Below are 27,212 nucleotides of genomic sequence, written 5' to 3' on the forward strand. Positions count from 1 at the left end.
TAAAGATAATGCTTTTTAATATTTCAAATATTAAAAAAAAATCTCATCAAAAATGTAAATCACCTTAACAGTACTTTGCACATGTGGAATTTCATATCTAAATTTGATGTACTATTTTGGTTTATTTATGGCTACTTACAAGAAGACTCAAAAATAATGTCCATTCATTGGAGTCTTTTTCTTTGGTTGAGCCTATTGGGAACAGGCCGATGAACTATTTTATGCAAATGAGATGGGGAAAGCAAATTAATGGTAGTATGAGTAATAGGGGTTTTTCACTTACTGGAAATGAAACGTAAAAGGATTTTCATATTCATCCCCATGGTGGTTTTAGAACCTATAATCCTGTTCAGAGGTTAAAGAGTTTGAATAGCTCACACAATCCTGTACAAATTACAACTGGCTGCCCTTTAATAAATAAAGTCATTGTAAAGAATTACATTTACAGAGTGAAAAGTGAATACATAGCATTTCAAATTCAATTTTGGAAGTACTAATAAGTACTGACCCATAACAATATATACTAGCTACCTTTTAAACTGTCCATCATTAGCACCAATAAAGATTCAACAAAATTACCTTTATTCCCACATCTCAAAACAATTCTTCAAATTCTTAGTGAAGTTTAAGTATAGTCACAGACCTTAAATATTCACATTGTTTTCTATGTCATACTGAAAATAAGTTCACTACTTTGGATATTCTTTACAAAATCTTATTAAAATTCCTGGTATTATCATCCCCAATTATACAGTAGCACGACCACCCTATGTCGTTTCACATGATAGCTCCTTAGAGGTTTCACATCTAAATTACCAAGAACAAAACCCTTCCCCGCCCTCATCTTGCACTCAGCTTAATTCTATACTAGTCCTCGGATTATGTACCACTGTAAAAGTATAACTGTATCAAAATTACCATGTTTATGGATACAATAATATGCCATACAGAGCAACAAAGTTACATGTAATGACAAAGATTACTAAAGTTATGCAAGACAAAGAACAAATGTTAGGACATGCTACCTAGGTAAAGTCCCTAGAAAGAGGCTCCTAGTATCCTAAGTTCAAATAACATTGACAAAATAATGAACAGTTATCTTAAAAAAAAAATTATAAAGCTACTGGCAAATTAGGTAATCGCTAAATAAAGGTAGAGCACGAGATTAAACTCTCTAATATTTACAACTGCAACATACTTGAGTAAAATTACAATTGTGCACATATCAGTGGCTTTGTAACAAAAATAATTCATATACATAGAAGAAAAAATTAAGACAGTTTTCAGTTCAATGAAAGTTGAATTCACCCCATCTAAAGACACTCAACAGCTCAAAGATTTACCACAGAATAAATTCAAGATTAGCTGATAAACCGGAGCCACGTTACTGGTGTTTAAGACAGATTTTAAACAAGTTAAAGTCTATTGTTTGTTCAGAAGTTAGATGACTGTGCAAACTTGACCTCAACAGGAATATTCTAAGATGTGCAAACAAATGTAAAACCTCCACTAGTTTACTTGGAGGCTAACCCCTTTTTCTCACAGAGCTTCCTGAAAACAACCATAAGCTATAAATACAGGTACAATGCACAGTCAGTGATCTTTTCTTTTTATTTATTTTTAGAATATAAAAGAACTGAGAGACAACAGGTTTAATTTCATTTCTATAAGGAAGACTGCATTTACCTGAAAAAGAAATATGGCATCACACACAAACACACTTCATCGGAGGAGTATGTTTAAGAATATGGTGTCATTCTGAACACTAAAGGAAAAGCAATCCCTGTTTACTGTTAAAATATGTAGTGTTAAAGTTCCTTATTAAGAAAAAAACCTACTAATTCTTCACTATATAAGTTTTGTGGATTTAGTTTTCAAATCACAGTAATCTACATAACCATTATTAACAGCTCTGTGTTTATAGTACTGCAACAAGCCAACAAACATTTCAAATGCACTTCACATCAAGAGTATGTAAACTTTATTTTTTCCTCTTCAAGCCTTCAGAAAATTAGGGGCTATTTCAGCAGCCAACCTGGTCAGAAGCTCTGAAGGCAAAAGTTCAGTGCCTCACAGTATAAATAAATGACCATCTGTGGCACTGCATATCCATCTGGTAGTGAAGTGTCCCCCCCTTCAGTGGCTTCCAGTAAGGCCTAGAGTTTAAGGTTAACATGAAAAAGTGCCACCTTTGTTTTAGATTAGTGATGGACTCTGACAAGATAAAATAAAGTTATATTGTTATACTTACAAGCAGCTCCAATCCTGAGTATTTATGGTAATATCTAAACATACAAAAATGTATGTACATTTTTCTCCACTTTCTTGTAAACAGTTGTCAGTATACTGTTTTATCCCTTTATCATTGAAACATGCAAATCATACATACAAGTATAAATACACAAAAGAAAACAATTTACACTCATTCAAAAGCCAAGCAAAAACAAAAAATAGCTACAGTATTCAAATTATAAATAATGAATGCTTGAGGCATCTTATATTCCTAGAAGCAGCCAGCCATTCATCCTAATGTTCTTAGCTGCAATTGTAGAAATACTGAGTTTTGCACCTTCCATGCTTTTACAGTATTTATAACACTATCATATGTGGAGATAAAGACTTGTTTACTATCATCTCTTCTTTTCAGAATGAAGAATAAAGCAGCACTTACAAATATTGATGCAGTGGCAGCAATAGCAGGTGTTACCACTGCTAGATCAGGAGGAAATTTTCCATTCTAACAATTTTTAAATTAAAAAAGTAAAGGAAAAATTGACCTAAACAAATGATTACATGTTCATTCCTTGGGCACTTAACAGCGAGTCCAGCATGTCGAATGTGTCTTTGTAGTCCATATGCTGGCTGTTTGTACTGTACTCGTGATTGACATCAGGACCGTTGGTCTCCACTGGCTTCTTGTCCAGTTTCACGAGGGTGCTGAGATGTCCGTAGCCCACCTGGTATGTGACAGGGGGAGGAGGGGGTAAGGGATGGTTAAAAACAGAGTTGTGAGAGGGTATATACTGCTTAACAGAGGAGGAAGAACTAGATGAACTACCTGAACTTTTGGAACTTTTGCTCATTTTGGAGTGATGGTTGTGAGATGCATCATTGACATGCAGCTTCTTCCTCGAAGAGCTGGAACTAGAGGAAATGCCATCACTGCTCAGGCCGACAGGACTCCTCAGAACAGTGGGCGGTATTCCATCAGCACTGTGTTTACTGCCACCGCTGCTGCTGCCACTGTGTGAGTGGGAATGCTTGTGACTGCTGAGGTGGTGGCGGTTTGAGGGATGGTCTTTGTGCTTCTCCTTATGGTCTCTGCTAATATGTGGGCTCGAATGCTTGCTCTTCCCACTGCCCTCATCAGAAGAGCTGTGTCTTTCTGAGGAAGAAACTTTTATTTTCATTTTCAGTTCTTCTTTACTAGCACTCTTATCAGTGGGTGGTATTGGAATCCGTAATTTCAGCGATCCACTCTTTTCCTTCTTATCTGCCGTGTATTTTTCAGGTTTTTCAGTACTTGTGATAGGAATTTTCATTTTAATGGGAGAAGTGACAGAACTGCTGCTGGCTGACTGTGACTGCACATGTTTGTGTTGCTGTTCTACTTGGGCAGCTATATAATGATCTCTTACATCCAAATCAAGGGTTTCTAGCTTACGTTTTTCTCTATATTTATCTAAAGACATTTTCTGAGGAATTACTCCAGGAGTAGCAGAAATTGGCCCATGGTGTTTACTGCTCCCTGCTTTATGAGTATATTCTTGCTTCATGGATGAATGATCGGAAATTTTGTCAGGTCTGTGATGTAATCCTGAATGCAGCGATATGGAAGGTCCCTGCTGGAAGTTGATGTTGTATTGAGTACCAGACAAAGATGTCTCTTGTTTCTGTGAATACATCTGTTCTGTCCGTGCTGACTCTTGATGTTGAGGCCATTCTTGGTGTGACGACAAACTGTAGGAGGTACTTGGCATTCCTGTTGCTAGCATTGACAAATTATCAGATGTATGGCTGTCCTGAACAGAAATATTTCCTGAATTTAGAGGTACTGGTGCAGGGAATGCTGATGTAGATGGTTTCTGAAAACTTGGGTTTGTAGGCACACCAGTAACACTATCTACTAAAATGGAATTCTGGACCAAAGATGAACCAAGAAGTGGAGTTTCTGAAACTTGTCCATCTACTTTTGGTTTCTTAGCCGCCTGATTAGCCTATTTAAATAAAACACAAAAGAAGCAATGACAGCAAAGGAATTTAATACAAATTTCCTTACTTTATAAAAATCTATGTTAAACATACGCAAACAAAATCACCTGAGGTTTTAAGGCTTTTCATTGCCAGTAAATAAATGTCTCACTTAGAGGCATAGAAGGCTATAAAAAGTGGAAACCACTGGTTTTGGAGTTAGATATAGGTTAAATCCTGGCCCAGCATTTGCGAAAGTAATTTAACTTGTCTAGGCTTTATTTGCCCATTTGAAAAATAAGGAGAATATTTCCATTATAATCACCGTGAAATTAAACACAAAATTTATAAAGTACTTAATTAACAAAGTCCATTGGACACAGCAGTTGAATAAACTATGAGGGTATGCAGTTTACGATACACTGTAATTATTTAGGAATACTGGAAATAAGGATATTTAACCAAAAATTCAAACTGGTTAGCTATGTAATCATTAGATAAGCGACAAACTGATATTCTAATTAAACCCTGCCAATTCTCTTACCCTCCAGTTTCGAATCCTCTTCAACCTACTAGGTGTTTTCTCCAATATTTGTAGAAACTCATGTGTTAGCTCTAAAAATAAAATTTAAATTTAAAACTTAGAAGGTGTCTTTAGGATTCATATTTCTCTCAAGTGGGCAATATTAAAAAAGGGCCTCAAGAGTTCATCTACTTCACTGTCACCCTTCTAGTCAACCTTCAGCAAATATAGAAGTAGACACAGATCTGAACTGCTATTTTCAAAGATTAATCCCTTAAAAAAAAATCACTCTCCCCACACCCCCATGCTTAGAATCTCTGGAAAATTTAGTAGCATTAAAAAATTCCACTCAAACAGAAAATCTTCATTAAGCAAACACCATAGAAATTATTGCAGGCAAGATCTATCAATAGATTCTTTAAAATTAATGGACAAAGTTGGAGGAAAAAGAAGGCATATGTATAATCCTAAAATACCTTCTTCAAGATATTTAATTACAAAGAGAAGAACAGTAACTTTAAAACGGAGAAACCCAGCAGATACCACCTTAACTATGTGATCATGGTTATTACCAGTAATAAGGTAAATCCTTTGAGAAAAACAAAACAAAACAAAAAACAACCCTTGAGAAGATGCACAGGGCAAGGTAAACCCATTTTCCATTTCTGTGGTATTCCTACCCAAAATGCATTATTTCAATCTAATATTGAGAAATATCAAACCTCAACTGAGGAACATTCTATAATGTAACTGGCCATTCTTTTTCCTTTTTTTTCCCCAGAAGATTTTATTTATTTATTTGACAGAGAGCGTTTGTGCACATGTGCACAAATAGGTGGAGTGGCAGAGAGAGGAGGAAAAGCAGGCTCCCCGCTGAGCAGGGCGTGTGATGTGGGTCTTGATCCCAGGACCCTGAGAATCATGACCTGAGCAGAAGGCAGACCCTTAACTGACAGAGCCACCCAGGTGCCCCTCATCATTATTTTTCGAAGTGTTAAGGTCATAAAAGAAAATGAATAATAGAAAAACTGACTAATTTAGAAGAGATTTAAGGGGCATTTCAAGCAAATGGAACATGGGATCTTAGAATAGAAAAACTCAGGACATAAAATAAAACCTGCAGTTACGTAACAGTATTGTAACAATGTTAATTTCTTGGTTTTGATAACCATGTATATAAGATGTTAATATGAGAGAAACCAGGTAAAGAGTATATAGAAATTGTATTACTATGTAGTTTAAGTTTAGAATTATTTCAAAGTTAAATTAAAAAAATTCCTCCATCTATACTCATAGACTCCCAGTAATTATTACTATTAACACAGTAGTAAAACCACCTTGGTCATGTATTTTTACCTCACTTTTTTCTTAAATTTGGGATTACAGTGAGATGACTCACTTTTCCAAGGCAGTGTGGTTATGATGAACTCTACTTTACTAGCCCAAAACAGTGCTATTAATAGAGCTATTGACCACTCAAGACAAATATCCATACCAGTCAAATGAATTACAGTATCACATAATATTAGCCATGCCAATTTAATAGACATAGATTCATACATTATTTTTTAGTATGCACAGTAAGCTTCTCTATAAATGATTCTAGGCAAACATGCCAAGACTGATAATGAAAATGAAGACAATACAAAATTTTTCTTTAAGAAAAAATATGCAAAAACTCAGCACTTATTATATGTTCATAAGCTGTGACAACTTAAACTTGCTTGTGAACTTTTTGATCCAATTTGAGTGAAAACAATCTAATGCCTGGACTACTATCCTTCTTAATTTGAAAAAAACCCCACATTTTTATACTTGGACACTAAGAATCTGTCAAATAATCACTGCTAATATATTACTTAAGTGCACAACAATCAGATGATGCTTAAAACAGAGCCATTTTTCCCTTCCAAACTAGTATACAGAAAAAAAAATTTCAAAATGCAAGAAACTCATGAAGGTCTGTTATTAATCATAGAATAAAAACAAACTGCAAAACAACAACAAATGTTACAGGTAGGCCAAGTCCAAGCCAATGCTGTTTTTGCAATAGTCATTAAATGAATTATTATTATTATTTTTAAGATTTTATTTATTTGACAGAGATCACAAGTAGGCAAGAGGGCAGAGGGAAGCAGGCTCCCTGCTGAACAGAGAGCTAGATGCGGGGCTCAATCCCAGGATCCTGGGATCATGATCTGAACTGAAGGCAGAGGCTTTAACCCACTGAGTCACCCAGGTGCCTCATAAATGAATTATTTTAGTGAATACTGATTCTTACACACCAGGCTAAAATTCAGATGTATCTTAATATCTTAAACTGTTACATTTTTTTGTGATTAAAACACAAAGAAAGAATGCTATACGAAATGTTGAAACTGTCAATGTCTTAAATGTCCCAGATTCCTCCTCAGTGGCTCTTCAAATGAGTAACACACCTGAGCCTTTTCAGAATGGAAACAGAGAGATTTTTTAGGTGGCCCCTGCTGTGTCAAAAAAAAAAAAACAACTTTAACTATAACTTACGAGAAGTGTTAAGAGGTAGATTACCTGCTTTTTGCGAACTTTGTTTTAGGATCCTGTATATAAATTATTTTTATTCCGATTATACCTACTTTATCTTATCTGTTACCTGCTGAAGTAAGATGGTGCCACAGATAACTTAATTTTCAAGTCATAGATGACAAAAACCCCCCACTGGCTTTTAGAAGATGCCATTTCCACTCACTGAAGATTTTCTTCTCTCTTTTTAAAAAAGATTTTAAGTATTTATTTGGGGGAGGGGTGTAGAGAACACAGAGGGAGAGTGTGAGGCTTAGCAGGGAGCCTGACGTGGGGCTCCATCCCAAGACCCTGAAATCATGACCTGAGCTGAAGGCAGATGTTTAACTGCCTGAGCAACCCGCGCCCCTCCCTCTCTCGTTAAACTTAAAACAACAACAACAACAACAACAACAACAACAACAACACCCCCCAAACCCCAAAACAAAAAAGCCTCTGGCAATGTGAGGAAAAGAGCATAATTAAGTGGCAGTAATATAGCATGAGCTACACACTCTTGAGAAAATTTTCAGGGAGGGGGAAAAAAACCCCCAAATCAAGAAATCTAAAAAGGAAGCTTTTTTTTTTACCAGAAAGGTAGGCAATATTGCAGATAGACCTGTACCCTGTGTTTGTAAACAAAGTTTTGTTGCGACACAGCCATACCCATTCATTTACAGATTGCCTATCGTGGCTTCCCAGCAACAGGGACAGGGACAGGGTTGCGTAGAATTACTTTTGGCCCTTCACAGAAAACAAACATCTAGGTTATAGAAACATGCTGAGATTTTACTGGAAGATCACATGTGAAACCCAAAGAGGTCTCTATGTAACAGATGTCCTCAGTAGCAACAGATACAAATCCTATTTTCCCATTAGCTTCAATTTTGCAACAAAAGTTAGGGAAACCCCACAGAAGAATAAGCTGAAAATCTAACATACAGTTTACATCTTCAGTAAGAAGTGTAATCTACTTCCTTTCTGAAATCTACAGTATTTGGTTAAAATGCCTTTTTTTTAAAAAAGATTTTATTTATTTATTTGACAGACCACAAGTAGGCAGAGAGGCAGGCAGAGAGAGAGGAGGAAGCAGGCCTCCCGCTGAGCAGAGAGCCTGATGTGGGGCTTGATCCCAGGACCCTGGGATCATGACCTGAGCTGAAGGCAGAGGCTTTAACCCACTGGAGCCACCCAGGCACCCCTGGTTAAAATGTCTTAATCCCCAAGAATCTCTCCTACCTATGGTCAGCTTCTCTTATCTGTTACCAGAGAAATTTCTTATTAAGAGAGATCCAGTTCCAGGTTCACAATTTATAGTATTTGTACCCTAATTTTGTCAATTCATATTTAATAATGAAAGGCAATAATGACACACGTCAGTGGAACTACAGAACATGGAATGTTACCCTGAAATATCTTTAGCTCACTGCTTCACAAGTTCTACAGTAAGTTATAACCAACTACCAACCTATAGCGTTACAAATCATATATACATATATATATTTTTGAAAAGTCCTAAAAGGGCTTTAGATATTCACTGGTGGTTAAAACATGTTCAAGTTTTTTTTTTGTTTTGTTTTTGTTTTTAGCTTTTCCTTTAGGCTAATGAATCCTTATTTTCATCCTGTTCATTTGCCCGTGTAATTACGCTTTTAAAAATTCTATTACCAAATTGTTAAAATGAATTTATAGTTATGTTTCTAAGGAGTATCTTATCTCTTGAAACACAAACTAAAATATTAATAGTTGAAGAGATAGCTGGGATTAATATAAAAAAAAAAACTACAGGGACGCCTGGGTGGCGCAGTTGGTTAAACGACTGCCTCCGGCTCAGGGCGTGATCCTGGAGTCCCCCGGGATCGAGTCCCACATCAGGCTCCCAGCTCCATGGGGAGTCTGCTTCTCCCTCTGACCTTCTCCTCGCTCATGCTCTCTCTCACTGTCTCTCTCTCTCAAATAAATAAAATAAAATCTTAAAAAAAAAAAAACAAAAAAAAAAAAACCAAAAAAAAAACAACTACAGAGGGAGGAGAAAATGGTGGAGCAGCCAGAACTGGTAACTACTCACATAAGTATGAGTCTACAGGGATTTGCTTTTTTTTCAAATCTAGACAAAAGCAGGCAGACTTTTTCCATAATATAAAAATGTTTTCCACATTAAAAAAATATTTATTTTTCTCTACTTACCATCTAGTAATTCTAGAGTAACTGTAGGATCCACATATTCCCACCAATGTTTTCCATCAGTTGACACAGGAATCTCCCAATTGGACCATTTGCAAGCCAAATGAATACATACACATGCTATCACTGTTGGTTTGTACTGAAGACAGAAGGTGGTAAGGTGTAGACTGTTGTAGAGCAGGTGTGAAAACGAAGAACCACAGTAATTCAAATATGTAAAACAAAGAAAAATATTTACCAGTAAGATTAGAGCAAAAACATAAAGGTTTTCTTAAGTCTACAGTACAAAACCTTATTTAATTAAAATTTATCACTATAGTTATAAAATCCTAATACTAAAAAACCCACACAGATTATGAACATTCTCCACATTCTGACTCCCCAGAGCATTTCTTAATACTAATATATAAAGATTTCTAAATTTTGAAGTATATTTACTTCTTTATAAGAGGGGAAGACAGTGTATTTCCAATAATCAGCACAAACAAGTATAACATTTTAATTTTTTTGGCAGTATTTTTGTTTCTTTTGTAATGTCTTGGCAAAAAAGTAAAGAAAAAGCAATAGACTGTAAAACTGACAAAGTAATTTCAACATCACATTACAGAATCAGGAATTCTACCACTTGGTATGAGTTAAGAAACAGAATTCTCAAGTAAATCAAAGAGAATCTAACACTTCATCTATGTAAACCTCTGTCTTCTTTTCAGCAAAGCTAGAGAGAAAACTTACCTTTTGGTGAACAGCTTCGAGGCCCAATGTTGCTAAGTACTAGAAAAATGCTACCTTTCTCCTTCTACTCTATGCCCCACACTGGGCATATAACATTTACAGCTAGCCTTTTCTAACTGAAGTATATTTAGTACTTTCTTTTTGTTGCTCAAAATTCCTAGGGATAGAGGTTAAATCCCAACAACATATACCTAAGAAAATAAATTGGTATTTGCCAGTCCAAAGCTTTACATAAAACTTAACAATGTCACAAGAAAGTTAGGACCACACAGTGCTAGTTTGGTCCCCTCCTCCCAAACAACCCATTTAAAAACAAACTGAAAGCATTAATATAATCAACCTAGAACAGAATTATGTATTAAAGGTTTTAAAAAATTATTCTTCCAGTTCAGTTCAGAATTGATGAAAAATGTTTATCAACCACAAACCCACACTATTTTTTATATAAACTGAAAAGGAAGCAAATTTTTTAAAAGTAAAAATTGTACTTAGTCAAATCTAGGCACTGACAGGACTTGGCTACTTCTGATTTACAACTAGTGGGTATTATCTGGAAGAAAAACCCAAGTTATATAAATTTTATTTATTAAAAAAACTTTAATGATTATTTTAAAGTTAAGACTGGATCAATGTGAAATTTTAAAAAATTGTCATTTAACTATAATTGTAAACTAGAAATAGCTTTATACTTACCAAGTTGCTCGAATTTCTACGTTAAGTTTAGCTCTTTGTAATCTTTAGCTGCTATTCAGGCTACCAATTTTAGACTTATGCACTCACAAATCGAGAATATGTCATCAGAAAGCACCACTACACTTCACAATGTGCATTTAACCCCTCTGTGCCAAAAGTCCCTTGTACAATACACCGCAAAGCAGACAGGAAGGTACCACCACAGTAGATGGTCCAGTCTCCTGTTGCAACAAGGGTAAAAGACACATTGAGGGGGCCCTGCATTAAAGGAAGCTATAGTGTGCTACAACAGTGCAACAAAGAGGGTCAGGATAACAACCTGTTGGTAGCCATGAAATAGGATGTCTGTGCCAAATCCTTGCTTGCTGTAAGAAAAGAAAAAAAAAACGAAGACAATACTATCAGCTTTATTGTGCTACCATCAAAAAGTTCTCAACACAACAAAAACTTCAAAGTTTTGTACACAAAAAGTAAATTTTACTTACTACTTACAAATATCACAAGAGCGCCATCATTTTCTATACTACTGAAAATCTTCAACAACATTCACTCAAATGTTTCTTGCTATCCCCCAAAGATCTGAGAAACAAGCCGATTTGCTTTTAGCTAGCCAGTTACAAGGGCTAAACTTGTTACTAAGTTAAGCATCTAGTCAGCTAAAAGTTGCAATAAAGCATTCTCCTGGATTTAAAAAAAAAAAAAAGAAGAAGAAGAAGAAGAAAAGATTTTGAAGTCTAATACAAAATACAAAGAGGTGCCTGCCAGACTTAATCCTCAGTCATCATATTTAAGTTGGCTTAAGTACTTCCATCCAAAGAAAAGAAAAGAAAACAAACCCTCCACCCCCCAAATTCAAGAGAGCTTTTTAATGCTACTAAGCATCAACAAGGAATAAACAACCTAGAAACATCTTAAGGGCATAGATACAGAAAACTCCACCGCATGTATTTTTCTTACAGAATACAATTGTCAACTTTAGAAAAAGATGTAAGTACTCTAGGGAATCAGGATGCTCCAACACTGGTCCCCAAAGGAAAAGCAATTTTTAACAACTAGCTTTTAAGACATTGAAATTGAAAACAGTCCCCCGCTCACTTTATCTGCTCTCTTATTCTTCCCAACAGGGACTCTTTGCTTTAGTTTCCCGTTTCCCCCAATTACATTCATAATCATTGATGCACCTTTCCCCTCTGCTCACCTAGGATCTGATCAGTTCACCTCAACTCACCCCTCTCTAAGAGGCCTCACATTTGCCCTCTATTTTTTTCATGGCACCTGTAATCCCTGCTGCCCCATGTGGATCACGAACATAAGGTATACAAAAGGGATTTGGGCTTAGCAGAGTTGTGCTAAGGAAGAGTGTCAAAGCATCAGATGTCTTGGAGGCAGTGTGACTTATGTATGGCATTCTTTCCTGGTGGGGAGGGAAGGAGAAATCACAGAAATGAAAGGTCCCTGTAAAATGACATTAGCCAATTCTGCAGCAAAGTAGCATAATACCAACTTTCTCCTCTCCAGAGGGGGTGGGGGGGAGAGAAGAACTTTAAAGAAACCAAATCATTTACCACCCCTCATACCCCCAAAGAATCAAAATATGTAGAGAAGGAAGTAAAAATAATTTTAAATTGCCATAGCAGTTTTTACCTCAGAATATACCTAAAATTCAATAACCTATTAACAGTGTACAATAGAGGAAGTATGTAGGAAAAATGTTCTTTTGTTAGCTGAAAATTTTAACAGAGCAAAGAAAAACAGACAGCAAACATAAAAGAATATTTTTAAATGGAGTAAGATGTAAACTACAGTTACCTGAAATGTTAGTCAGACAAAACGGAAGTTAAACATATGTAAGATTTGTATTAAAATTTAAGAATCGGTCACATTTTAAGCATTAACAACAAAAAATTAGATTTAAATATTCTGCTTTGAATAAAACATCAAATTTGTAGTTTTTCTGAATTTTTAAAAACTTACTAACCAACTCTGTAAATGAATGGACTTGGTGTCTCTAGCTTTAGATATAGAGCAACATGTACAAAAGCTACTAAACTCTGATTAAAGATCAGGACTCAAATTTCACAATGATGCTAAGCTGAAAATCTAGTTTCATCTCCTACTAGGCACCTCTATGAATTTTAACCTAATATCTTTCTTCATTAACTTTTTTCATTAGGCTTGAAGCAAAGTTACATGGCTCCTCATTATTTTCACAAAATAGCTTATTCTTTCAAGTTTTCAGGAAAACCACTCTGAAGCCTTTTTTCCCCTTAATCCAAACACATACACTAGTTATCTAATAAAATTCTAGACTATACTGTAATTCTGGGATGAAAATGTGCTCTAGATTATATTCCAATAACCATGAAGTACAGGAACCATAATTAAATATGTTCTACAAGTCATGACATGTACTAGTTATTAGAATAATAAAATATTAATGGGATTTTCAGAAGTCCATTTCTTAACAATGCCACTGTAATAACAGGTTTGTTTGTTTTAAATGTAGCCATTAACATAATAAAATCCTACCAGGTATAGGAATTCAATTTAGAATGAATAAAATGTGAGAATATTCAGGTAAAACACTAAAAAACAAAGAAAAGCCTTTAAAAGTCTTACCCATTTTGTTTAGAATAAACCTAAGGAAAGAAGTCTGGGGGTAAAAGAATGAAACTGCAAAATTTCACTTTCAAAAGTAATAGAAAAAGGTACAATGAAAGTTCCAAGTGGTTGCTCTTAGTACATTAACACTTCAAATGGGAAACAGGAAAGTAGAAGTAAGAAATAGTGTAACAACATGCAACTGTGTAAAGAGTATTTCTAGGGATACAAGAACAGATATGTAGGATTCATTAACAAGAGCAGAAAAATGTATACCACACACTTTATAAGTCATAAAGCAAATAATACAAAAAGTTCCTACTCCTGTTTTAAAAGGTTTAATAGGCACATTACATGCTGTCTGTAGCATACTATGTATTTCCCCATTACACACAAAAAGGAAATTATTTTTAGTAATACTAGTATATGTGCTGCCGAAGCGAGCACTTTAGTAATACTAAAGAAATTTGAAGAATGCATTAAGTCAATTTTGCTCAAATGAACATGGGGAAAGTATTTCCAAAATGGCAAATCTGCTAAGACAATTTTTATCTGAAAGATCTGAGGATGGTCTCCAAATTCTTAAACTGTAATAACTTTTCTAGAAGTCAATGGAAGCTTCAGACAGACCAGAAATTTTCTGTGTGTATGTGTCAATAGCCAACTTCTTAAATATTAAATGAAATGGGACTGGCTTAGCCTAATGGGGAGGTGAAGAGAGTCTTAATATTTGGAGGCCCTCTAATTTTTCAGTGAAAGGAGATTCTCCTATAAGTTTAAAGGCTGCTAATTTGCCAGGTAGAACCACATGCAGAAGTAAATCAATAGGCAGATGCAGCACACCAAAAGATGTTGCTTCAAAATGACATTTCCCCATTTTGATAAAACTCATTCAAATAATAAAAAGCATTAACACTTAATTTAGAAGTTTCAAAGATCACTTACCTCTTACTAACTGGGTACATTTCACCACATCTGTGTGTGGATGTTCAATGGTGATCTCAAAACCTGAAATGAAAAGCACTTTTTTCCCAATCACTTACCACACTACAATACTTGCCTGAGAAATGCCATTCATCGGCACAACCATAAATGTATAATATATTGTTCATTATTAAAAAGATCCAAAGACAAAGTTATTTTCTATCACTGACATGCTCATTACACACCTTCAATGACAAGAAATAATTTCTTCTAAAAACAATGTTCCACTTACTGAAAACTGGTTAACAAAGCTATTTGCAGATTGGGGTGGTATTTATTAAAAATCCTGAATTATGATTACCTTGAGATTGCCCTCACATTAAAAACAAACTAAAATTACAGAAAATACAACTATAAAGCAAAGACTTCAACTACATAACATATTTTTAAAAAATGTATTACAACTCTTTCAGAAGATGTAAAGAGTATTTTTCATAAATATAATCCCTGGCCCAGAGTGGGAGAAAAATCTTTTAAATGATTTAGAGTCCTCTTATTTTCTTAGTATGTCGTAGATGAAAGGGTTTCAACCACTTAGTTTACAATCACATTTCATTTATGTATGTATATACATATCAATTACATACATTTATGATAAAGTTAAGACAAGTTAAACTTGTAGACTCAAGATTCTTTAAATCAGGTTCTAAAACCGAAGATAAAATGCTGAAAGAGCTTTCCATGTCTACATAACCCTTAGGGAGGGCTGGGTTTTTCCTTTTTTGAAAAAGTGGAGGTCACATTAGTGTCTTCAGGAGAAGTAAACAAATAACATTCTGACAAACAGGTAATCCAGATTTTTAAAATTGTTGTGTGATCTATTTATATATCTACTGTAATTAAACCCACAAAATCATACTTTAATCAAAGCCACAGAAGTATAGCTTATAAATTCTAACTTAAAATAATTCCCCTTAAAATAATTTTCCTTTTAACCTTTATTACACAAACTTCCCCCAATATAATTTTTCTTTTAACCTTCATTACACAAATCTTTGTAAATTTCATATTTATATAATCTCATAAAGCAGTAACATGCTAAATTATTGGATTTGGATATAAGATTCTCACTTTTATTTTTGTATCTTTTTATGCTATAAAAATATCAAACAAGTTCCATCTATTTTAAACAAGCTACTTTTCTTTAAAAAAAAAAAAAAAAGTCTGTCATGACAGGAGGCTGATTATTAAACTTCTTTTTGTTTGGGAATGGAGTAATAAATAACTACCATAATGAATAATATAGCGACTTCCGACACACACATACTATGTGGTACATGTTTTTTATACACTATCTCTCATCTTCAAATTCACAATGTTAAAGCAGACATTATTACTCTATCCTGCGTAAACAGAATGGAGGTATGAAAGGTAAAATGACTTTGCCCAAGCTTAAAAAGCAAGTCAAAGGCATATGGATTTTAAACCAAGAGCTCCATAAAGCCTGTGTTATTCCCATAATACACTGCCAGGTTCTTCCAGAAGTAATACATGACTTCACACAAGAAAAACCATGCTAACTCTCAATTTCCTCAACTAAAAAGTGAAAGATTTGAATAAATAATCTTTAGAGATCACTTAAATTGCAAAAAACTTGCAATGTAATTTTCAGAAAAGAATGACCAATGTTTAAATAACTACCATGTCACATTAAAAATGTGATAAATTCATTAAATACTGACTTAGAGTATTTGTACACATTACAATCATATGCAGCCTTTCACAATGAAAACTATGTTTACTGTTCAATTAATGATAAATGAAATTTTTTAAAAAATGGTTTCCTTATAACCAGGTAATACTATTCTGGCCCCAAACCTTGTTTTAAAATGAAACTTTATTCAGTGGTAAAATTATTCCATTTTTAGGACACCACACTGAAGAACACACACAAAAATAATATCTGATGAAAATACATACCTAGGGTTTGTAGCATTATGGTTTCAAGTAAAACCAGTTCTTGAGTCTGTTGAAGGTAAGCCTGCCAGGTAAAAATAATAACATTAAAATGCTTAAGATAAACACTACTAGATCATGGGACCGTTAAATCTCATGAAAATTAACAGATACATGAAGTCAGAGTAGTTTGGAAACACAAAGGAAATAATTTGAGGGTGACAGAGAAATCCCATTTTCTACAACCAATCTAAACTTGTTCACTTCTAATACAGAATATGTTTTACCTTGAAAACAAGGAAATAATTTGAGGGTGACAGAGAAATCCCATTTTCTACAACCAATCTAAACTTGTTCACTTCTAATACAGAATATGTTTTACCTTGAAAACAAGGTAAAAAACAAGTTAAATAACCCCTAAAAAGACAACAATAATATGAAAGGAGGTAGAGCTTAACTGAAAACAACAAACCCTCCAGTCTATACTATAAAACTTCATGTAGGCACTGTGCTTCAAGACACATTAAGACAGGAAGCACCAACTCAAGTAAGAACATCAAATCCAAACCTGCCTGTAAAGGAAAAACATAACAATTCATTCTAAGATATTTTGTGTGGTAATTCCTTGATGGTCAGAGTAAGTCAGTGAGTTATTTTTTTTGAACTTCCTCTCCTCAAAAAAGACAAAATAAAATCAAAGCAAACCCTCAAATCTCTAGGTTAAAAGAAAACATTTTAGATATGAAATACCAAAAGAATGTATCACACACCCATGGGGAAACAGAGGGTCTTCTCTTTTACTTCAAAAAATCATCCCCCTATTGTAATTACTCTGGGAATAGAGAGTATAAAAAATTTCTACCATTATCAAATTTCTTAAATTATGACAACCGAGTAAGGTGATTAAAAAAAAACACATCATAAATATTCACGTAAGGTCGTGTGGCTAAACTCACAGTGAAAAGCACCTTTATTTATGTCCCATTTTGAAAAGATGACCAAGATGATTTTTTAAAACACAGATTTCTATTATTTGAACAATACCCTAAGTATTCACCAAAATTAACTCTGAATCTGTAAAGTTAATAGAAATTTTAAGAACAATCTCTGAATAATCACACATTCTTTATAATTGAATGGTAACATTAGTATCTCACTCCCTTAAAGTCAACATTTAAGATAAAACTTGTCATTAATAAACTCAGATATACTTAAAAAAAATCAGATATACTTAATCTGGACTTTAAGATTAACTAAATGAAAGTAAACTAATATAATCTGGCAGTCATTCAGTAGTTACAAAGTTTCTGATAGAGGAACACACCTATAATACAAGAGCTGGGAAAGTGAATTTAAAGGCCTAGAATTCCACCTTCTGTTTTTAAGATGTCATAATATTTTAAACTGGCACTTACAAACAAGGTCTATTAAAATGCTGATAATGAAAAAGTTGTTTAGAAGCCAGCATTACTCTTGAGGAAAATTAAAAATATGAAAAAAACACTTTCATGAAAGCATGGTAAAACAGCGTCTCTATGGATCAGTATCAGAGAGATAACTATTAGTATATATGCATTAACAACGAAACAATTCTGTAAAATTACTATTTACTGCTCTAGAGGCAAGTCCAGAGATTTTTCTATTTTCTTTTTCACTGTTGACAATTTAAGAGTTATTTAACTCTGGTCTCAGAGTTGGCTGTGAGGATAAACAACAAAATGTGAAACACTTATAACCACCTTTCAATCAGCCTTGACAGGATTCAGAACAACACTGAAACTCATGTACATACATGAAATATGTTTGTTAGATCACTCGCCAGTATTACATTCCTAAATGGTAAAAGGAATAAGCAGCAGTTGGAAGGCATCACCAATTGAATTATTATTACGTACATCACACTTAGTATCCAGCAGTGGCTCTAGGGGATGAAGACAAGCATGTGCTACTTTGATAACATGTTCAAGTTTTCGAGCCTGTTCTTCCACTTTTGCAGCCAAAAATAATGCAGTAGGTGATATTATCTGCAGAAAAGATAAAAATTTGGTGATTTAGAAGTAAAAAATTTTGGAAAAACCTTCTATTTTCTAAGGGAGGGGCGTGCAAAGAAGGAATGTAGTATTAAAAGTATGAATTGTGAGTTGGGCTATAACAAGACTGATATAAGAGTTTTAATTAAATAGAACTCATTACCCTAGTCTATAAAACCTGCTTTACTTGTTTTGCAAATAGAATACCAAAGGGAAAAAGGAAAAAGACTTTTACTTGGGCTAACTCAAAGAAACTTTAAATCATATTAATGCATGTAAAGGGGGAAAAAAAAAACTTCAAGCAAAATAATAAAGCCACAGCTTTAAAAAAAAAAAAAAAAAAAAGGAAAGTAGTAAAACATACCCAGATTTTCCTTCTTTTTAGGTACAGCCACTACTTTCTACAGTTTTTTTTTTAGATTAATCAACAATTCATTGTGTGGCTAAGAACTACACAGTATTACTTTTGGGACAGAAAAAGGATCTACAAGGCAAAATGAGAAGATGCTGAATGTGATATTATTACCTAGGACCTGTATTACTTCACTACAGCAATACTAAAAGCAGCTTTAAAAATAACAGGGAATATACATGTAAAATAAATCAATAAAGTAGAATCACTGCCAACCGGAGATCAAGAAATAAGCAATATTTTTTGGCTTTAGTAAGTTATATGCTCTTGGATTGAAGTACAAGAACATAGCACTACAAAGACACTAAGACAGAGAAACATCAATTTTGAGCAAAATTTACCCCGAAATTAGGAATAAACCAAATTAATTGCTGATTCAGAAAATAGGCACATCCAAAATTCAAGTAATCTAAGATTATACAGAAGAAACTTCTCATGGGAAGATGATCTCTAAATGTCAAGATTCAGATTATTTTTTAAGAAACGAACATCTGAGTCTCCCTGTATCTTGGGGGTCATCAATCACTACATACAATCAATGCCAAAAAAGGAAGGGGAGGAGAGAAAGCATGAATCATGCTACATGACTTGGGTAGTTAACATGAGAACAAAGTTTCTGATACAAGAAGGACAACTCTTTCCTCTGAGCTTTTAAAACAACTTATAAATAATGCTGAGCTATGAAATTTAACCACTGGATTTTGGATCTGAAAGGGACGTTCACTAATCCAACTGCATTTGCAGATGAGTAAATGGAGTAAAAATGACTTCAAGAAATTCTATTCCTGATGTATACATGTTTAAAACAGACCTAAAATTAAGTGCATTTGGCTCCAAACTACCAGTAATGTTACCGTAAAAGGACTGAGTAATTCAACTTGGGCTTTCAACTTATTTCCATCCTTTAGAATTAAAGTTACAAAACAAGGAAAAGATGTAAAAATTGAGAATGCTCAAAAAAGCAAATTATTCTTAGTTTTCACAGACTTAGAATAAACTAATGTTATCTTTATAACAGATTTAATTAAGCAACACTAAAATTAGTTAATACCAGCTAAATAGCAGTCATGCAGGCAGGGGGTTTTCTGAAATGCAGAGAGTACAAGACAACTGGAGAATCATTTCCTAGCTCAGTTATTTCTTCTACATACTGAAAATTTCCTACCCTGCTACCTACTTCGTTTGATTAATTCCTTTTCTATTTAAAGGCTTACCTCATCCTACGGAAAATTCCTGAGTCAGAGTGAAGTGCCCTTCTTTATTCAGTAGGAAGCTGCATACCTCTATTATTTTACTTTCACTGTATTCTAACTTTTGGCTTATTAATTTTATCTGCTATACTAGTCTAGAAGTAGCTTAAATATAGAGATTGAATTATTCATTGATGTTCCCATTGTCTCCCATTGTGCAGCTGCTGTTCAATATACTTGCCAAATGAATGATATGTGGATAATCCACATATAATTGTAAAGGCACTGATGTTAAATTCCAAGTATTCCCAATCCCACAGTAAAAATCTAAGAGCCAATACCACAGGGTAAGAAATGCAGCAAACTATAAAGATACTCTGTTTCCCATGGTCTGTCACAATTTACCTAAGTGATGTCTAAAAGGGGAATGGCTAAGCCAGCCATCACATGCCAGAACTATTTACCAAAGAGTGAAGCAATACAGACACAAGTCCAATGTCAAATTAGACTGAACTTAATACATAAACTTCCTTTCTAACTGCCAGATGATCCAGGATTTCTCTTACTCTCCTAAAAGGTACCTCTAAAGTCTTCAATGAGTTCTTCTTGGTAAAATCTCTTAGGATTCCCAGTCACCGCTTCATTCTCTTCAGACTTCTTGTAAGCCTCAGTATCAAGAAGTACTTTCAAACCATACAGCTTTTCTCCTTACAAGATAGTCTCAATGGAAACAAAGTATGTGTACTAGAGAACGGTTCTAAAATTCTACAAATAATTAAAAAAATTAAATGTTCAGAGAGCTAATGAATGATCTTCAGGGTAGATTCCTGGTTTATTTACCCACACTCCTCACAGAAGTCTTTCTGTTCCCTCTAAATAGGGCTCAATTCTCATCCTCCTTCCAGTGCAACACTAATACCCAACACTCTTCCAAAGTTCCTGGTGAAATCCACTAACTCCATTCACATTTCCTCCTCTACAGCCTGCAAACATTTTACTCCATCAGGGCTGTAAAAACAAAACAAAACAAAACAAAACACCTTTTTAGATAATACTTTGTGAATATCCATGTAAGGCTTTAATTTTAAGGATGACTAAAGAAGGCAATCAAGTTAGGTACTTTTTTTTTTTTTTTTAAATAGAAGACTGATTCATTGTGTGGCTTACTGAAAGGAAAAGGATTCCAAAAGTTTTAAGTAATGGCTATATTATTACTGGTCTGTGGCTTTTAAAGGTGAGCATACTTTTGAAGGCAATAAACATTCATTAGTGCACATAACCTTGGTTCAAAGTCAAAGAATTCACACTAATATTAGAGTAGATACTCAGTTTGAGTGAGCAAACAACTATGAACTGAGATTTTAGTTCACTGGGGATAGGGACCATGCACTACCACCTTTGTGTTCCATTATCTAATAAAGCTTCTCGAATTACTATTAACTACAGGAAATAAAAACTGATTTTTAAATAGTATCCAGAGTTTGTGAGCCTAGAAGATGTATAACTATTTCAAAGGGATATTACATTCTCAAAACAAGACAAATTTCTACAGAAATATACCATACAAATCATGGAGAGGGGGAGGTAGAGGTGATGAAGCCAGCTGTAGCACAGTAGTCAGGCTGCCTCAGTGGAATCCTGGCTCTGTTATCTGACTAGCCTAGGCAAATTACTTATTCTTTGTGGCTCAGTTTCCGCATCTGTAAAATGGGAGAAATAGTATCTGCTTATAAAATTGTGGTGAGGATTCATTGAATCAATATATGTAAAGCACTTAGTATAGTGCCCCAGAGTAACAGGACTCAAATATCATTATTATGTTGTTAAGTTAAACAACTGTGTATTGCTACTGCTGATCTTAAAAAGGATTTTGCATGCTTTTAAAAATCCCCTTCTTTCTTGCTCCTCTTCTTCCTTTCTTTCACAGTTAAACCGTTAAACTGAATTCTTTAAAGGTTCCATGGTAGCCCTAACTAAGCAGATTCAGACACTAAAATGATAACACATATTTCTTCAGTCACTGCAATATACCAGTATTTCTTTTGTCCCTTCTCCCTCCAGCTGTTTTCAGCCCCTTCTCTTTTTCTAATCCTTTGTATGTTTCCATTCCTACCTCTTGATCTGACTCCCTTCCTTCTCCATCTTTTCTCCTCCTGCCCATTCCTGGCCCCTGTCTCCCCTTTCTGCTCATGATGCCCTCACTGCTGACATTCTTCACTCTCCACTGCTGGCTTCAACCTTGATATTTGAAGGAAAGGTCAGTTTGAATTAACAGAAGCCTGGGTAACTCCTAAATCACTGATGATGGCTGTGTGCCAGTCAGTTTCAAATGAATCATTCTGGTCTTTACTCTTTTAGTAATTAATTTTGTGCATACACCTTGTGTGTACATCTGTATTGAAGAACTAGCTACAACTGTTTTATTACTCTTCAACTTAAAATTTCCTAATCCAAAAGACTCCCTAACAGAAGCAAAGAAAATGCCTTTTATTTTGGGCTAATATATCATCAGTAGGCTTGTTCTAATCTCTTCTTATGTTTCATCTTTAGGCCCTATAGGCTGGTGAAGCCACTTCTGCCCTGTTCCTCAACTGCTCCCAAACCACCTCCTCCACTATGACTAGGATAACAATTTTCCTGTGCCTTCAGGAAGCTTCATTAATGGGGCACCTGGGTGAATCAGTCATTAAGCATCTGGCCTTCAGCTCAGGTCATAATCCCAGGGTCCTGGGATCAAGCCCTGCATTCAGCTCCCTGCTCAGCAATAAGTCTGCTTCTCCCTCTCCAACACCTCCTGCTTGTGCTCCCTCTCTCACTGTCTCTCTCTCTCTCTCTCTGTCAAATATATAAATTAAAAAATCTTAAAAAAAAAAAAAAAGTCTTCATTAATGAATACACAGTTCTACGTATCACAGCTTAGAATTGGGAAACGACACACCTGAGGCTATAGTTAAAGAAAAATGGTAATGGTACAACTTTATAAGACTCCCAGAAAGGTCTTAGAATAGGAAAAAGGAAGTAGAAACTTAGATGTAACAAGGGGGTAACAGCTCTCAACAAAGAAGAAAACAGATTAAGTCAAAATGTCGATTTGTTCAAAACAAAGATCACTAAGCTTTACCAATCAGATCAAAATTCCAGTACAAATTTAAGTGGTTCATATCCTTAATTTTGATGCACTGAAAAGACTGACATCCCAGGATTAGAGAAAATGTCATTAACTCAGTCTGGTATTTTAGTTGTTTTTCTACCCATATAATTATGCATGAGTGTAATACTGCCAACATAACAAAATTTATACTGAGAAATAAAAAAATCGTCAAGTTGGATGTTATTTGGGATTTCTAATTACATCTAAAAGAGAGCTGGTCTAATAAAGACTAACTAGTATTCAGTATTGCTGAAAAGAAGTAATAATTAAGAGAATAGACCCTGATATCCACAGAGTAAATACATGGTATTTAAAAGAATTTAAATGCTTAATGTAACTTGGCATTTAAAAATTTATTTATGGAGCCTATGTTACCATTACGAATCCGTTAGAAAAACAAAAAATTTTCAACTTACAAAGTACATGTAGTATCTCATAGGTAAGTCTCTACTCTCCCTTAGACACCCAGCTCCTACCAGCCAACAATAAATTGTCATAGATTATTAGTAAACAAGTTGCATAGGTATTAAAAATTTCACATGAATCTTTAGAACTCCACTTTCCTTCAAATGGCTAAACAAATAAGAACTAATATTACTGAAGACTTAATACTGTGGATAGTATTCCCCAAACTGATCTACAGATTCACATATTCCTTGTCAGAATCTCAATTTCTCTGCAGAAATTGACCGGCTGATCCTAGAATTCCTACAGAAATGCAAGGGACCCAGAACAACAAAAATAATCTTGAAAATGAAGAACAAAGTCAGAAGACTCATACTTCCCGAGCTCAAAACTTACTACAAAGCTAGAATAATTAAGACCATGTGATAATAGTCTAAGGAAAGACATAAAGATCATAGAATAGAGTTTCGAGATATAATCATTTAATTCAATGGAAAAAAATTAGCCTTTTCAATAAACAGTGTTGGGTCATCTGTATATCCACATGCAAACAAACAAACAAAAACCAAAAAGAAACTAGTCCCCTTCTTTACACCATAAACAAAAACTTACTAAAAATGGATCACAGACCTAGATACAAGAGCTAAAATTATAAAACTCTGAGAAGAGGAATAAATCTTCATGATCATGGATCAAGCAATGTTCTCTTTGATATGACATCAAAACGCAAGTGACAAAAGAAAAATCCTAGTAAATTAAATGCATGTATTATGGATGAAATATCATCAAAGTGAAAAAGGTAACAACGGAATGAAAGAAAATATTTGCAAATCCTGTATCTGGTAAGGGATTGGTATCTAGAATATACGTATAACTCTCACAATTTGATAGATGATGCAATTTAAAAAATGGGAATGAGGGGTGCCTGGATGACTCACTGGATTAAGCACCTGACTCTTGATCTCAGGGTCATGAGTTCAGGCTCTACAGGCATGAAGCCTACCTTAAAAAAAGGGGAGGGGAGGGATAAGTAGATATTTCCCCCCAAAAGATACTACAAATGGCCAATAAACACATGCAAAGAGGCTCAATAACACTAATCATTACAGAAATGCAAATTGAAACCACAAAGAGATAATGCTTTTTATACTCATTAGGATGCCTGTAAGATGGGTATAATAATAACAATAATAATTTTAAAAAGACAAACAGAGAGTAACAGTTACGAATGTTGTCAAAGATGCGGAGAAATTGGAACCCTTAACACATTGCTTGTGGGAAGGTAAAATGGTATGGCTAATTTGCAAAACTGTGGCAATTTCTTATAAATCGTTTAAAAAGCTTTCTGAGAGGGGGAAGGAAAAAAATAAATGAAACAAGATGGGATCAGGAGGGAGACAAACCATAAAAGAAACTCTTAATCTCACAAAACAAACTGAGGGTTGTAGGGGGGTAAGGGGGGGTTGGGAGGGTGGGGTGGGGTGGTGTTAGGGAGAAGGTGGTGGGATTATGGACACTGAGGAGGGTTTGTGCTGTGAAGTGTGTAAACCTGGTGATTTGCAAACCTGGACCCCTGGGGCTAATAATACATTATACATTTATAAAAAAATATTTAAAAAATTTAGAAAAAGTAAAAAAAAAAAAAAAATTGGAACAGATGTTTAGGTCTACATAAAGTGAACCGTACTGTTAATTCAAGTAGGTACTCCTGTTAGTCACTCTAAACAGCAATCACTGAGCTAGAGCAATACAAACTAAAACTTCTATTTAACAATGTGGGGAGTGTGTAAAAATTTGATTATCTTCTCTGAATCAATGCATCATTTAAAGACTTTCCCCAAATCCTCAGAATTTCCTTTCTCTGCTGAAAGCTATTTTTTTTTTTTTTCTAAGCATGAAACTGTGATAATTTTCATGATCTCAAGATTTTTGGCCAGAAAACAATCATTATCATTACTTTTTAAACTTCTGAATGAGCCCTCTATTTAAAATTAGCTTGAATGTGCAAACTTCTCTATAGAACAAATTACTACAGTGAGATCCAACAGTAATCTTGTTGACAGATACAAATGTCTATACTTTTCATTAGTTAACTGGTATTACTTTTTAAGAGTTTATAGCCCAAACCAGCACCATCAAATAGAAATGTAATGTGAGCCACAAGTGTAATTTTCCAAGCAGCCATGTTAAAATAGTAAAGAAATGTGAAATTAATTCACTTCTAGTTAGTAGCTGTATTATTAGCACAGGTTTAAACCCACAATTGACATTCTAAAGAAAAAATACATTAAAATGGTATGAAACAGACTGAAATGTACCAAATGTTCACTGGCATCTCAAAATAGCTCAAACTGATTACTTTTCCTAGTTATTCCCAGAGCAGAAAGACAAATTTTTTTTCTCTCTCTCACTAGAATGTAAATCCCTTAGGAAAAACACTATTTCTTATTTATTAAAAAAAATATCATGCCTACTTTGCACACTGCTTGTCACATAACATGTACTCTATGTGGACTAACTACTGTCACATAAACACATAGCATCATGTAACAAAGTACAAACCATTAAAGCTGTAATATTTTAAAATTTCAGTGCTGAACAAGTAGGTGAACTTCTACAGTCATTTCTTTTTCTGTATCGGACTCAAATAACTTTAAAAAACCTTCATTTTACATGTTTTTCTGTAAATATGGTATCAGGACTACTTACTAAATACCTTTACATCTAGAACAGTAACTTTGTTTAGAATAAAATCTTAGATTTCCATCATCTCCCCCATTGTAAAGTATATAACAATCTGATTTTCTCTTAAAAAAATTATTTTACCCAATCTTATGCACTAAAAACATCTTCAGAATTTCTGTTCCAATTGCCTTCAAAGTCAATTTATAAATTACACAGTCTTTACAGAGACCTTTGTGTGTCTTGGGTAATAAAAATACTCGACACACATTTGTTAATGTAAAAATCTGCTCTATTCTATACATCAGTTAGTTTAGAAATGCTATACTACCAAACTGTATAAAATGCTTTCTTATTTGAAACAAATGAGCTAAAGCTACCATAAGAACATGAACTATCAGGACTAACAGACACATTAAGTGTGTGTATGCGCACGCGCATGTAAAAAAGATTTGATTTGAACCTTTTACAATCATCTGATTTTTGGGGGAGAAAAAAGAGCTGCTTCACAAAGACTTTATAAAGACTTGTATAATACACTGCCCAATACACTACATCAGTCAACAACCCTCTAATTAGGCAGGCAGAATTCCACTTTCAAAATAACATTGAAGTTTTGTGGGAGAACATTCTAGAGTTCTTTTCAGAATTCATTTGCAAAAAAATCAGTCAATAATATCACATATGCTTTTTATGTCTATTGATAAACTGTTCCAGATGGATCATAATGTTCCTTCTTTAACAGAAAGAAGTTCAAGTGACTTAATTATTCCTAAAAAATTACCCTTATCTTCTTAGACATTCTTAAACCTATTAAGGGAACTATTAAGGTTGTCCCCTGAACAATGTAGGTGTTAGTAGTGCTACCCCACTACACACACAATACACATGTAACTCTGACTCTCCCAAAACTCTGTAAGTAACCTACAGTTGGCTGCAAGCCTTATAGATAGTCAATTAACACATTTTGTATGTTATATGTATTATATACCATATT

The 27,212-nt window shown here is 34.4% G+C and overlaps 1 protein-coding gene across 6 annotated transcripts in view; it reads right to left on the reverse strand.

The window, feature by feature from the left end:
* Window positions 1–387: 387 nt before the first annotated feature.
* Window positions 388–27,212, reverse strand: part of CCNT2 (cyclin T2) — a 37,937-nt gene continuing 11,112 nt past the window's right edge. For 2 of the 6 annotated variants that reach the window (XM_044242589.1, XM_044242588.1), the window contains 8 exons: window positions 18,241–18,369; window positions 16,370–16,430; window positions 14,411–14,473; window positions 11,184–11,229; window positions 9,443–9,606; window positions 4,736–4,806; window positions 3,059–4,217; window positions 2,797–2,957 (listed from right to left, as the gene is read on the reverse strand). In XM_044242589.1, coding sequence (XP_044098524.1) covers window positions 2,890–2,957; window positions 3,059–4,217; window positions 4,736–4,806; window positions 9,443–9,606; window positions 11,184–11,229; window positions 14,411–14,473; window positions 16,370–16,430; window positions 18,241–18,369 — 1,761 coding nt within the window. In that variant the 3' untranslated portion in view covers window positions 2,797–2,889. The other 4 variants (XM_044242587.1, XM_044242586.1, XM_044242590.1 and 1 more) reach the window with 3 other exon arrangements.

The sequence above is a fragment of the Neovison vison genome, chromosome 3 (genome assembly GCF_020171115.1).
Source record: "Neovison vison isolate M4711 chromosome 3, ASM_NN_V1, whole genome shotgun sequence".
In the NCBI taxonomy this organism is placed as follows: Eukaryota; Metazoa; Chordata; class Mammalia; order Carnivora; family Mustelidae; genus Neogale; species Neogale vison.